Source organism: Lichenostomus cassidix, chromosome 10 (assembly GCF_008360975.1).
Source record: "Lichenostomus cassidix isolate B80296 chromosome 10, HeHo_3.0, whole genome shotgun sequence".
Lineage (NCBI taxonomy): Eukaryota > Metazoa > Chordata > Aves > Passeriformes > Meliphagidae > Lichenostomus > Lichenostomus cassidix.
Genome location: NC_139491.1, coordinates 16,735,357 through 16,749,056, shown reverse-complemented (window position 1 = coordinate 16,749,056; position 13,700 = coordinate 16,735,357). Strand labels below are relative to the sequence as shown.

The window sequence follows — 13,700 nt, the reverse complement described above, 5'->3', positions numbered from 1 at the left end:
TCCTCAGGCAATGAGCTGGAGGAAATAAACCCTATCTGTACACTGTGCTACCCCTGTTACCTGGTTTCTGTTTAACTCCAGTGATCTGTAGGTGTTACATGCAGAGACAGAGATCATTTACATTTGTATTCAGAGAGCATTTCCAGGATTACCAGTGGTGTCTGGTTAAAGCTTTCTGCCTGTCACATGAAGCTGAATGTTATTTTCAAGATGAACCGATGTATTTCTTCCAAAAGCTGCAGTAAGAGGGTAGGTCACCACTAAGACCTCAGCTTCAAGCTTCAGTCTCTATTTTTAGAGATGCATACAAGGAGAAGAGGGGAAAAGTCTATCAGTTTTCAGGCAAAGCAGCAGTATTTGCACCTTTGAGGTTACATGAGCACGTTTTGAAGTTTCTGGAAGAAGAGTAGCTGGTGAAAGCATAACATAAAGCCCATGAATGAGTCTATTCAGGGAATTTCTTAATGGAGCTACATCCCCATGTTCTACCTTTTGAGAAGGCATGACCTTTGTCACATAAGACCAGAGTTTGGACATTTTCATTAATTAGCCTTACAGTTCCTATTAGGATCAAATGGTAATTTGTAAATCCTTTCTGACAAGTGAGAAAATTTTGCCCTTTCTTAGTAAACAGGGTGCTGGGTGTCAGAGTACCTCTCTGTGTCACTTGGAGGCTGAGCTGTTGGGGAGTTTTGTGGTGTGAGTAGATGGAAGGTGTGTCTTGAACAAAATGCAAGGAATGCTCACTGCTCTGGATGGTACTTAACGCCTGTGGCTCCAGTTTCTGTGGGATAGACGTGGGTAAGGGTCTGCTGTAGTGCAACACAAGTTATTTGGATAAAACTCATTGGGGCTCACATAAAGCTTTTCATGAAGGTACTAATCTATTGTAGGGAAAATTTGGCTGGAATAAGAGCCGGTACTCGATAGCATACAATGTGCTTTATTGGCAGAAGAACTGCAGTATAGTTCTTTATATTTTTCATTTGTGTTTTTTAAGTGTGAAATGTCAAGATAAACACCAGCTTGCACTGCCTGTTACCCATTGCCCTACAAGCATGGCATGGCAGCAACAGCAGCTCTCATTGCATGGCAAACAATCCCTCCACCCCCAGGGATTTCATCTGTAATTAGATCAAATAGGGCTCACACTACCAAAGGACACAGACCTCTCCTTCAGGGAATTATAGTACTTTTTGGTGAAATTGTAATACATTAGGACTTAAAGGGTCAAAGAACAGAAAGTGATAATTCAGAACCTATGCAACCCATGGTTAATGATTATAAAACAGGAGTTAAACAAATCGGTTTTGTACAATAGGAGGTAAAGCATTACTTTAAAGGAAATCCTTTAAAAAATGAGTAGTTTGAAAACACTCACTTTGAAGAAGCCCCTTTCTGCATATTAAGTTGTAAATTAACTTGACAAAATTTAGAGCTGACATCAAGAATCCTCTTGAAGGAACTGAAGTTCTAAATGCTACTGGCATTAAAATTAGTAACTTGAGTGTGTCTTTGAGATCTGAATGTTCTTTTACTTTATTAATTCTTAAAATTTTTCTCAGACATAGACTTAGAAGAGCCCTGGACTCAACTAGTTGTGATCAGTCTGTTTTCTTGTATGTGAGAAATTTTTCAAACTCAGTGTGTGTTTTTGGAATTAGGATCCTTTATCCATCTGGAACAGCAAAATAACATGCCATTACATGGCTCATCCTGCAGGCATAAATCATCATAGTGCTGAGATATGCTTATTAACTCTGCACCTTTGTAGTTCTTGACACCTAAATCTTGAATTGCCTTACCTGTTAAATGCTTTTCATGACACTTCTGAAAATTCAGTTTGCTTTGTGTGAATTTTTGTGCGTATTGATTTAGAAAATGCAGACTTACACTAAAATTCTTGCATCAAGTTAAGGAAGTTGCACTTACACGTGTCACATGGTGAAACTGGTAATTCTTGGTGGGTAATCTTTGCCGCTTACCTTCTGAAAAGATTATTAGGATTTGTCCTGCTGTAATAAGATCTGTAGATTGCCTTGCACACCTATTGACAATTTTTTTCATCTTCAGGACTAATGGCAAAGGAGTAAACCAGCATGGCAGCTATGGTCCCACCTGTGAAGCTGAAATGGCTTGAACACCTGAACAGCTCCTGGATCACAGAAGACAGTGAATCTATTGCAACAAGGGAGGGAGTTTCTGTCTTGTATGCTAAGTTAGTTAGCAATAAAGAAGTAGTGCCATTGCCCCAGCAGGTTCTGTGCCTCAAAGGACCTCAGTTACCAGATTTTGAGCGGGAATCTCTATCTAGTGATGAGCAGGACCACTACTTGGATGCCCTTCTTAGCAGCCAGCTGGCACTGGCAAAGATGGTGTGCTCAGACTCTCCGTTTGCTGGAGCTCTTCGAAAGCGTCTCCTTGTGCTGCAGCGTGTCTTCTATGCACTTTCTAATAAATACCACGATAAGGGTAAGGTGAAACAGCAACAGCACTCACCAGAAAGCAGTTCTGGATCCACAGATGTGCACTCTGTCAGTGAACGCCCGAGGTCAAGTACGGATGCTCTCATAGAAATGGGAGTTCGGACTGGGCTGAGCTTGTTATTTGCACTGCTGAGACAAAGCTGGATGATGCCTGCGGCAGGACCTGGCCTCAGTCTTTGCAATGATGTTATCCATACTGCAATAGAAGTTGTGAGCTCTTTACCACCTTTATCTCTAGCAAATGAGAGCAAGATTCCACCGATGGGTTTGGACTGTTTGTCACAAGTAACAACATTTCTTAAAGGTGTAACGATTCCAAACTCTGGGGCAGATACTTTAGGTCGTAGATTAGCTTCTGAGTTGCTTCTTGGTTTGGCTGCCCAACGAGGTGCCTTGAGATACCTTCTTGAATGGATAGAAATGGCCTTAGGTGCTTCAGCTGTGGTGAACACCATGGAGAAATCCAAGTTGCTGCAAAGTCCAGAAGGGATGATCAGCTTTGATTGCTTTATGAGCATATTGACCCAGATGCGACGATCTCTGGTGGGTATAACCAGCTTTGGCTTTTCTGTATTGCATTGCATTCCAATTGCATTCCTAACTGAATAGTTTCTCCACACCAAATACCAGTTTGGGGAATATGTTAAAAGGTTTTTTTGTGAATTTTTTCCCTGGTATTTCCTTTGTTACCCGCCATCTCTTCCTCTCCCTATCCGCCTGTTTCCTCATAGGTAAAGATGAAACAGCAAAACAGTCTCTGCATTGTCGTTTTTGGTGTTATGTTCTAACTTCAGGGAAAGAATCGAGGACATACTTTTGATCCATTTGCACATTTACATTTAAGTTCATAGCAAAAAAGTTAGGAAATTCAAAGTTTTGCAGTACACCATTTCCTGTTCAGTTATTTTTTTGGACATCCCTGCTCCCCAATTCACCTGGGCCTCTGCTTATACATCTTTGGGATGTTTAGCAGTCCTGCTGATGCTCAGAAGTGAATGTGATAAGAAGATGAGCTAAATTGGAAGTGTGGCACACTGCTTTGAACGTTGAGAGCTTACTTCTGGTCTTAGATGAATATTACTTTTAAAGGTGTGAAGTTGTTGCACAGTACACAGTCGGAAGCTTTACCAAACTTCTGCCTCGTGTGCTCAGACTGAAACAGGGAATGACTTTTTCCCTCAAGTGGTCATTCTTTTCTCTCAGGCTTGTAGTGCTTGTTAATAAACATAAACTTTAAAATGAAAAAAAAGATTCTAAAAAAAAGTCTAAAAATTGTTTTAAGGAATGGGAACCATGACAAGAGCATGGCAGTAACAGTATCTGAATTGGATTAAATGTCCTGATGGGCCACTTTATTTGTTGTTGGTTTTGGGCTATGTATATATAATATGGAAATTATGTAAACATAAAATGATTTATGATTAGTGATTTTAAAATAATTATCACTTTAAATAAAAATAACATGCAGTTTGTTATGAAATAGTACTAGGAGAAATTAACTCTGAATCCAGATACTTGGGCAAAACGGAATCAGTAAGAATACTAAACTAGCATAAGTGACAGTTTTGTTTTCCTGAAATGTATGCAGATATCACAGCTTACGAGAGGGGTAGTTTACATATGCTTATAGAAAGAGCCATTAGTTTTTGCTTAGCTGTAGGTTTCAAACCCCTAATGTATTTTGTTCAGGTGCACTGTTGCTCTTTTGGAAGTGTGTTTCTCATAATAACACCATTTTAACGTTGTAGGGATCATCTGCTGATAGAAGTCAATGGAGAGAGCCAACCAGAACATCTGATGGCCTATGCTCTCTGTATGAGGCAGCTCTGTGTTTATTTGAGGAGGTATGTCTTGTAAAAAAACTTCATGTTATTGTAGTTTACTTCCCCCTCGCATGTGATTGGTGTGCAGATGTGGGTATAGTCAAGTCTTGGCTGAATTATTGTGGGGTTGAAGAGGTGAAAAAAATATTGAAAAACCAAGAGTAATGAAACAAAATCATTTGGGCAAGTGATATGGCCATGGTGATTTGTGTTTTAGGCAGTTACCATATTGAGGGCAATTAAAGCTGCATTAAACATTGTGACTGTATAGGAAGAAACACAAAATGCTACTGTGTAATAAATCTCTGCATGTAACAGGTTTGTCGAATGGCTTCAGACTATTCAAGGACATGTGCCAGCCCAGACAGCATTCAGACGGGTGATGCTCCCATAGTCTCTGAGACCTGTGAAGTGTATGTTTGGGGAAGTAACAGCAGTCATCAGCTGGTAGAAGGAACTCAAGAGAAAATACTTCAACCCAAGCTTGCTCCAAGTTTTTCTGATGCACAGACGGTGAGTGACTTTTATTAGTGGTACATTATGTAACATTCAGCAGCTTCATAGTCACACAATGAAACTGAAAATTAGTACTTTATTTCTGGGTATCAAGTTGTAATGAAGGGATGATGCTCAGAACTGGTCACACAGGTTATTTTACTGAGAATATCTCACTACTTTTATTGATGCCTGGTAAAAACATTGTTTTGTTTTTAATGACACACACATACAAATATCCATGTAATAAGAATGACTGAATTCCCTGACTTGCTCTGTGGAAACAAGTTTACTTTCTTGGAATTTTTTTTGTGGTTTGCTTTTGGGGTTTTTTTATTGTTAGTTAAAAGGGGTCTTAACTACTCCATCTCCTTTTCCATTGGTGGTTTTCATACCCAAGGTTGCTGAGTTTAAAAGCCCAAACTGGGCTAGCTGCTGACACAGCAACCTTAATTAGCTTTCTGAAAATCAGTGTACATCAAGTGTACATCAGCTCTTCCTGCTCTCAGTCACAGATTCTGCAGTTGCAACTGAGCACTTCTGTTGATGCATGATGCAGAATATAATAGTTTGCTTTTCTGGTACTGTATTGGCTTTGCAGTGTTGACTTAAGTAAAAGCACTTTTTGGTCACTAGACAATTTCTGAAATTGTTTCTATGGACGTCACTGATGTATTTTGTATGGAAATGGGATGCAGGATTGGACATCCTAAAGCAAATTTATGCATTCAGAAAACTTTCGGAAAATTAAAAACAGTAATACATGAGAATGGAATGCATGATCTGAATGAATAGGCTACTCTTAATAGTTCTGTATACGTCTATACAGCATATTTATGTGAATTTTCTACTTAGCCTTCATTGATGATTGTTGTAGGATTATCTGTATGAAGACATTAATTTGCAGTAAATAGGGCTGTGGCCACCTGCTTGGGGCTGTTTTATGAAATGCCTTCATGCTTCAGATGGAAACTGCTCTGCACTTCTGCTGTGTTAGGATTCCTTTAGGGAATTATTTCTGTGTTAGTCCATTTGCTGTTGGGTCATTCCTCAGCTGAGTGCTGACTTCCCAATAAGTTTTTATTTTCTTAGAGTTTTTATTTTCTTAAAAGCTTTCATTTCTTTGATGTTCCTGTAATTAAAATGCATAGTCTCAAATGAGTAGATATTTCTGTAATGTTACCACTTGGTACTGGTTAAAATTAAGCAAAACCTACAGTGTTTTGTCATGCTTTTTTAGTATTTTTTTGTTCTTAAAAAATTAAGATTTGTATCCATGAGTTTTGGAGATCTGAATGCAGCACAAGCTCTATAGTCTGTAGAAGAGATACAAATAAATAAAATAATCACTGTTTGCATACTTTAGTCATGAAAATAGATATAATCATAAAATATTTCCCAAGAATTTAAGTTCTGCTTGCTGAAGTCCAAATTATTTTTAATTATTACATTATGTTATATGAAGGAACCTGACATTCTGTTTAAAAATACAGACTTCTAGACATAAATGTGAATTTTGGATTTCTCTAATCTCTGCATTTCTCTGTTACATCCTTTTTTCTCTTTGTAGATTGAAGCTGGACAATATTGTACATTTGTCATTTCTACGGATGGTTCTGTTAGAGCCTGTGGGAAAGGCAGCTATGGGAGACTGGGACTGGGAGACTCTAATAATCAATCCACATTGAAAAAATTGACTTTTGAGCCTCATAGGTCTATTAAAAAGGTGTCATCTTCAAAAGGATCTGATGGTCACACTTTAGCATTTACAACAGAAGGGGAAGTCTTCAGCTGGGGTGACGGTGACTACGGAAAATTGGGACATGGAAATAGTTCAACTCAGAAATATCCCAAACTTATTCAGGGTCCCCTGCAAGGAAAGGTATGTTTTGTATAGTAGAGCACCTGTTTTTGCTCTGTTCACTTGTGATGTTGTGTAAAGTTTGAAATATATAAAATCCTAAGAAAATCCTAAGAAAAGGTTGTGTGTTTTTTCTAGACTTCTCTTTGAGGCTGGGTCTGCTTTCAGCAAAATGCTAGAGCTTATGGTTGCCTCTAGGCCTGTGATGTAGGCAGTGGCATTATCAGGAAAGCTTTTCATGGTCTTGAGTCAAACTTGCTCCGGTGCTTTCGCTCAAGTGCAGTGACATTCCAGGAAGGAGGTGGTGGCTTTTGTTAGCTGCAACGTCCAGGTTTTCACATACAGCTTTTTAGTGTTTTAAACATCCACTGATGCTGCTTTTTTCTCCTGTGAGGCTAGGATATCATGATGTTCAAGCTGCTTGATAAATAAACCATTAGCAGTTTTACTTATAAACTTGATTTTTTATGTACTTATTTCCCCTTACCAAATAAATAGAAAAGGCGGAAAAGACCATGTGTGTACTTGATGCACGTGAATGAGCAAGTTAATTTATTAAGACTCCTGAAACCTGACTATTATAAGCTTTCAGACTTCCTACTTGATATGTGTAAAAACTTAATCTTTCTTTTTGCATGTAATGCAGGTGGTTGTGTGTGTATCAGCGGGCTACAGACACAGTGCTGCTGTTACAGAAGATGGAGAGCTGTACACATGGGGAGAAGGAGACTTTGGGAGATTAGGTAATTTGAAAATTTCATTAGATGCTTTTGGAAAACTTCCTGTGTCTGGTAATGATTTTATACATTTATTTGCCTTGTTCTCTAATTGTCCCTTCTGCATACACACACACATGTATTCAGGTGTGTGCATACAGGTGACTTAGTGCAGAGACTCTTAAAAGTTTTTAATGTAGTTAATGTTACAATTTTTTTTTTTTAAAGATTTTTCATTTCAAGGCAAGTTGTTTTTATATGTTTTAAATATATAGACATTTTAAATAAACTGGAATTGTAGATAAACCTCATCTAGTGTGATGGTAGAATGATTCTTTGAACAGTCAGGAATAACTGGCTGATAATATCAATGGTCTGATTGTAATAAGGATACTTGATGTTAAGTTTGCCAGAATGGCTTATCGTCAGTTTACCTTAATATGCCTAAAAAGTTAAACATAGCTAAAACAAGAAACACTGTATCACTCACTGTCTGCTTCAAGTTCACTTGTTTGTTTCATCATCTTTGCTCTACAGCTGCTCTGCCTGGTATAAAACCATCCTTCTTGAACAGGTTCAGTTGAACCAACAGGCTTTGCATAGAAAATTGTTTGTTTCAGGTTGGGTTTTAGTTCCCTCCTGCTGTCTTTTCTTTTAATGTCCCAATCACCAAGTATAGAGGGTTAAAAGCAAGCAAGTGGCAGGAGTGGAAGGTGAGGACAGTGTTTAACTACTTAAACTGTCGCAGTTTTCAAGGTAAAGTAGAAGTGTTGAGTGTATCCCTGTTGTTAAGAAAAGAACACTGGGTTAGAGGTTTAATTGGAATTTTGGTGGGAATTCTAGAAATGTTCTCATTGAGTTTTAGGTTAATGTGGAGTTTTGTTGTGCTTTGGGGATCTCGGAGTGTGCAATATTGAGTTCCACCATACAGCTAAGAAGTAACATTTCATTACATCATAGGAAGTTGTTCATATTTAATCAGTTACAGATACCAGTGGCATTAATTTTCCTCTCTTCTCCATTTTTCTTCTATATCCACAGAACTTCTGTAGTTTATTAGAAACAACACTTTTTATAAAGTAGGTGATAGTTGTAATGTATTTGGTTTCTGCAGGAAGGACTCATTAGAACTGTGGCTGTCTGAATGCAGCTTAGGAGCTGATCTGTTCTGTCTGTGCATATTTACAGGAGTGACAGAGTGCCCTTACTGCAGCTTCCTCATGCTGAGCAGGATACCTGCTGCCCCGTGTTGGGAAGTCTGGCTACCTAATCAAATGCTGTTAAAGGCAATTGTACTAGTAATATTTCTTATTTCTTTTCAGCTAGGTAGAAAATAATCTCAGGATTTTGAGGCAGTGAGATGTGAACAGGTGTTCTGGAGTATGTCATAAATATGAAATGCTTAACTTTACCACAGATGCCTTCCAAACCTTACTATGAATATTTCCAAAAAGCAGGCAGACGTTATCCTTTGTGATGACTGCAATATGCGTGGAATTTGCAAACTCCCATGATTGCAGAACAGAAATAGAAATTCAATCTTCACAAAAAGAAAATACTGTATTCTTTTTCTCCTTAGGTCATGGTGACAGCAACAGCCGCAACATTCCAACTTTAGTAAAAGATATTAGCAATGTAGGAGAGGTTTCCTGTGGCAGTTCACACACAATAGCTCTGTCCAAAGATGGAAGAACAGTGTGGTCCTTTGGAGGAGGAGACAATGGTAGGTAGAACTCATGTGTTGGTAGTCATTTATGTCTTATTCCATCTGCCTCATAGTTTCAGTACTCTTTGCCGTTTGGTTCTGTTTTTTATTCGTCTTTTGATAACTGTTCAAGAAAAGGATTCTTATAAAATCTAAATACTATATCTGGAGTTCACCTGCAAGATGATATGGTTAAAAAAAGGATTTTTCAGCAGGGAAGGGGTTTCACAGCAGAAAGGTCAGTGAATGAATCAACAGTTCTGGAAAAAATGCTGTGCAAGGACTTTCAGATAAGCTCACTCATGATATGACAGTAGCTATTCACATGCTACAAACTATTACATTTAAACTGCCTGGGATTAGTATTTAAATTTTAAAACGTACTATAAAAAAATATATGTTTAAGTCTGTAGTTACTGTAATTTAAAGAGAATAAGTTTTATAAAAATTGTAATAGATTTTAACTTCAAAAATCCAGTCTGACATCTTTTGAAATCCAGAAAGCATTGTTTTGTGGTACTTTTAATTGTTGTCTATCCATTTAAACTACCTTCCAGTTGTGTTTCCTCCTTTTGCAGGCAAACTTGGTCATGGTGATACAAACAGAGTATATAAACCTAAAGTTATAGAAGCCTTGCAAGGAATGTTTATTCGAAAAGTTTGTGCTGGAAGCCAGTCTTCACTTGCTTTGACATCAACAGGGCAGGTAGGCAAAACCAAATTTTCACTCACATGATGAGAGTTGGTGAAGAGGGTGTGGGTTCACATTATCTCAGCATTTATTATTTTAACTGTTGAGAAAATGTTCAACTAGTACTTAAGTAGAAGTGAAGTTCTTGACTAGAGATTGAAGTACCTAATGCACTAGAGTAATTCAAAATGTGCTTAGAGTCAGGTAAAAACACTTTTCAAGATTCTTGCTTAGTCTCAGAAAACATACTATTTTTAGGTTAATAAATGTAACCAGTGTAAAATAAATTGGATTCAAGAAACAAACAGCAGTGAAATGCTTGTAATTTTTAATGCCTTAACCAACTCAGGTGATTAGGTGATTTAATAGTTTTTTTAAAATGTGCATGTATATTAGAATATAGGTGTTAACTGAAAATTTTATTTCTAATTTGAAAAATCTCAGAAGAGCTTGGAGGTAAATATTGAGGTGGGAAATGAGGGCCCTTCCTGGCATGATGGATATGTGTAATCCAATAAGCATTTCCACGTGTGTGACCTGACTGGCCTCCCCACCCCTCCCCTCTGTGACTCAAAGTGGGGATGAGGAATGTTGACATTGTCTGTAGCAGTTTCTTTTGCTGCAACAGCCTCCCCAGCACTGTGCTCTGTGGCCACTCACCTCAGTGGTTGGGGGAAAGAATGCACACTGTATGAAATGTATGTTCCAGTCAGGAAAGTCCTGTGCATGTTATGCTGAAAGTGTAATTGCAGTTACTGTGCAGGTGTTTTTCTGGGCTGCTGTTTGTTGTGCTCCCCAGTAACACGTTTGAGCTGCAGCTGTTTTGTGGTTGCTTTGCTCCAGGTTTACGCGTGGGGCTGCGGGGCCTGCCTTGGCTGTGGCTCTTCGGAGGCGACTGCTCTCAGACCCAAGCTCATTGAGGAGTTGGCTGCTACCAGAATAGTGGACATTTCCATTGGTGACAGTCACTGCTTGGCGCTTTCTCATGGTAAAGTGATAAGGTGTAAAAATGCATAATCCTCCTCTTGATCAACAGTTGTATCTCAGCTTTTGTTTTCTATTTTATTTATGTTTATAGATAATGAAGTTTATGCTTGGGGTAACAATTCAATGGGACAGTGTGGTCAGGGAAACTCTACTGGCCCCATTACTAAACCGAAGAAAGTAAGTGGTTTGGATGGAGTTGCAATTCAACAGATTTCAGCAGGAACATCCCATAGCCTTGCCTGGACAGCTCTTCCAAGGGACAGGTAAAAATGACATTGGGGAAGGTGTAATTTTGTTCTTTTATACAAGTCCACTTTGGGATACATTTAACATTCATTAAATGATACATTTAATGTACATTAAATGAGGTGTTCCCCCCTCATTCGTGTCAAGTAATGTGGTTGTAGTGTTTAAGTTTGGCGAGTCTTCCTTCCTCTTCTCTTACATTCCTCCTCTTCTCTTTCTTCACTCCTCTTCTCTAATTGTTGCATGTTACAAGTGAAAATATATTAGCACCAAAAATCTGGATATTTCTTCTTGGTATATGAACGTTTCTTATGTGCAGTTAGACAAAACCTACCTCTGTTTACTAAAAATTGCCAAGTTAGTGGGAGGTGAAACAACTCAGTATTTTTTATTTTTTGCTTCTGAGGGGATTTTTTATGGCTTGGGAAGTTTCTTTTAGTGTAATATGTAGTACGCTAATCAAGAGACTTTGGGAAAGGGGGAAGTTCAAATTACTGAGGTGCATTTAAAGATCTTAAAAAATGTTCTATATGTATTTACATGTTAAACTAAAAATAGGTGCCTAAATAAGTACTTTGGTTGTTAGTAAACAATAACTCAGATAATACTTTTACACCAAGGATGTTAGCAAGTGATTGCAGTGAACCAGTGAACTTCTTTGTATGGACTAGCACAAAGGAATAGAAAATCTTAATATTTGGAAGATAATTCAAGAAGAATTTCAAATGCCCTGTTTTCAGGGGAGCTATCAACTAAGAAAATAGTGAGACTCAAATAGGACTAGCTGGTACTTCCCCTTTTGAGTTCTGTTTGCATTTTATCAAAGTCTCTAATCTGACATTTGTAGTAAAACCAGCTTTGGGAGTACTGGTCAGCCTTTGCACAAATCAGATTAAATGCATATGGCTTCAGATTTATGGCATTGAGGTGTTTTTGTCCATAAATATGGAGCGTTTGATTGTAAAGAGTTTTACAGAAAAGAGAGCAGAAAATACCTTCATGGGTCAGGAAGTCAGGCTGCTATAGTTGTATTAAGAAAGACAGTGGTTTAGTTAAGTGTATTCAACCTGCTTAAATTATTAATTTATTAAAGCAGTTTAAGTAATTCCAGAAAGTAACTTACTTTGATGTTTGATTCCAGGCAAGTCGTGGCATGGCACAGACCCTATTGTGTAGACCTTGAAGAAAGTACCTTTTCACATCTTCGTTCTTTTCTTGAGCACTACTGTGACAAAATTAACAGTGAAATCCCTCCTCTTCCTTTTCCTTCATCAAGGTACATACAGCTTATGCATGTTACAGATTTTTAGAATGTGTTTTCCTTTACAGCAGTGGTGCATGGCTTAGTCCTGGTTAGTCTATATTTTAGCAACTGTAAGTCTGGTGTACTTGCTCACTCAGGTGCTATGTGTTTGGAATTACTCCAGTGCATTTGTACAACAGAGGAGCTTTATAGTGCCTCAAATGTAGCAGATCATTAGTCTGAAATTTATTTTCATTATGCAATGAATTAAATGCTTTACTTCAGAGTTTTTCAACTACACAGAAAAATGTGTTTCCAAGGAATGCATTTACTGTTTCTGTGTTGTCAGTTCTTACTCCTGTAACCAGTGTTCCAAATTTTTTTTGAGGACTAGAAATTAATAGCCTGACCTTTTTTTTTTTTTTTAACCCAATTGTTGTACTCCTAAATCTCATTAGAGAAGATTACATTTATTACTTCTTAAAAGCTTTTTTTTTACTCTGGGTATAATATTGTTTATTTCTGTATTTTGGGGTGGTTTTGCCTCATAATTCATGGGACTACTAATGTAAAGTGAATGCCTCTTGCAACCATTGTCCACAAAACACTTCTCTATTCTAGTTTCAGTTTTTGTTCTTTTAAGTAGATTGGCAGTCAGTTTCTCAGAGGAGTTTCCTTAAACTCCCAGTTGGAATTTACCTACTTTTCTGGAATGAAGAATCAAAAGAGAGTTAGAAGCTTAGTGCACAAATAAGTGGAAGGGAGTAATGCTAATAATAGAAGAAGTTAACAGGGATGTATTTCTTTTACAGGGAACATCACAATTTTCTCAAATTGTGCTTGAAGCTGCTTTCTAATCACCTTGCACTTGCACTGGCTGGAGGTGTAGCCACCAGCATTCTTGGCCGGCAGGCTGGTCCTCTTCGAAACCTCTTGTTCAGACTGATGGACTCTTCTGTCCCTGATGAAATTCAGGAAGTATGTAATGCCTCGTTGTTTACATGTGAAAATTGTACTACCATCTTCTCCTTTTTGTCTGACTATGTAGTTAGATATTTATCTGATTTTCTGAATGATTCTGACTTGACAGTTTTACTCATTAAAGTCAAAAAATGTAGTCACCATTACTGTTCTATGATCTGAAAGCGAAGGAGAATGTTTACATAAGAATTTTAAAAAGCTGCATTGTTTTGTAACTTTGAAAATATTCTTCTTTGTAATAATGAGCCTAAGATGTTATTGTTGTGGATTGAGTAACTAACTTGGTTGAGTAATTCTTCTAAGAATTACGGGAAATAGCTACTTTTTTTTGTCTTGTTTCACTCCTTCAATGTACTGCACGTTTGCATCACAGCATAAAGATTAGTGTGCTATTGTCTGGTAGAATTCTGACATCGAATGAAATTAGGCAGATCTTTGGGATGTATAATTTGTGATGTACAGTACT

The 13,700-nt window shown here is 37.8% G+C and overlaps 1 protein-coding gene across 9 annotated transcripts in view; it reads left to right on the top strand.

Annotated features, from left to right (window-relative positions):
- Positions 1-13,700, top strand: part of HERC1 (HECT and RLD domain containing E3 ubiquitin protein ligase family member 1) — an 89,742-nt gene that overhangs the window by 18,434 nt on the left and 57,608 nt on the right. For all 9 annotated transcript variants that reach the window (XM_085070884.1, XM_085070890.1, XM_085070886.1 and 6 more), the window contains exons 2-12: positions 2,074-3,029; positions 4,235-4,330; positions 4,628-4,822; positions 6,375-6,686; positions 7,312-7,408; positions 8,961-9,104; positions 9,665-9,792; positions 10,621-10,765; positions 10,856-11,027; positions 12,152-12,286; positions 13,066-13,231. In XM_085070884.1, coding sequence (XP_084927010.1) covers positions 2,100-3,029; positions 4,235-4,330; positions 4,628-4,822; positions 6,375-6,686; positions 7,312-7,408; positions 8,961-9,104; positions 9,665-9,792; positions 10,621-10,765; positions 10,856-11,027; positions 12,152-12,286; positions 13,066-13,231 — 2,520 coding nt within the window. In that variant the 5' untranslated portion in view covers positions 2,074-2,099. The remainder of the gene's footprint in view (positions 1-2,073; positions 3,030-4,234; positions 4,331-4,627; positions 4,823-6,374; positions 6,687-7,311; positions 7,409-8,960; positions 9,105-9,664; positions 9,793-10,620; positions 10,766-10,855; positions 11,028-12,151; positions 12,287-13,065; positions 13,232-13,700) is intronic.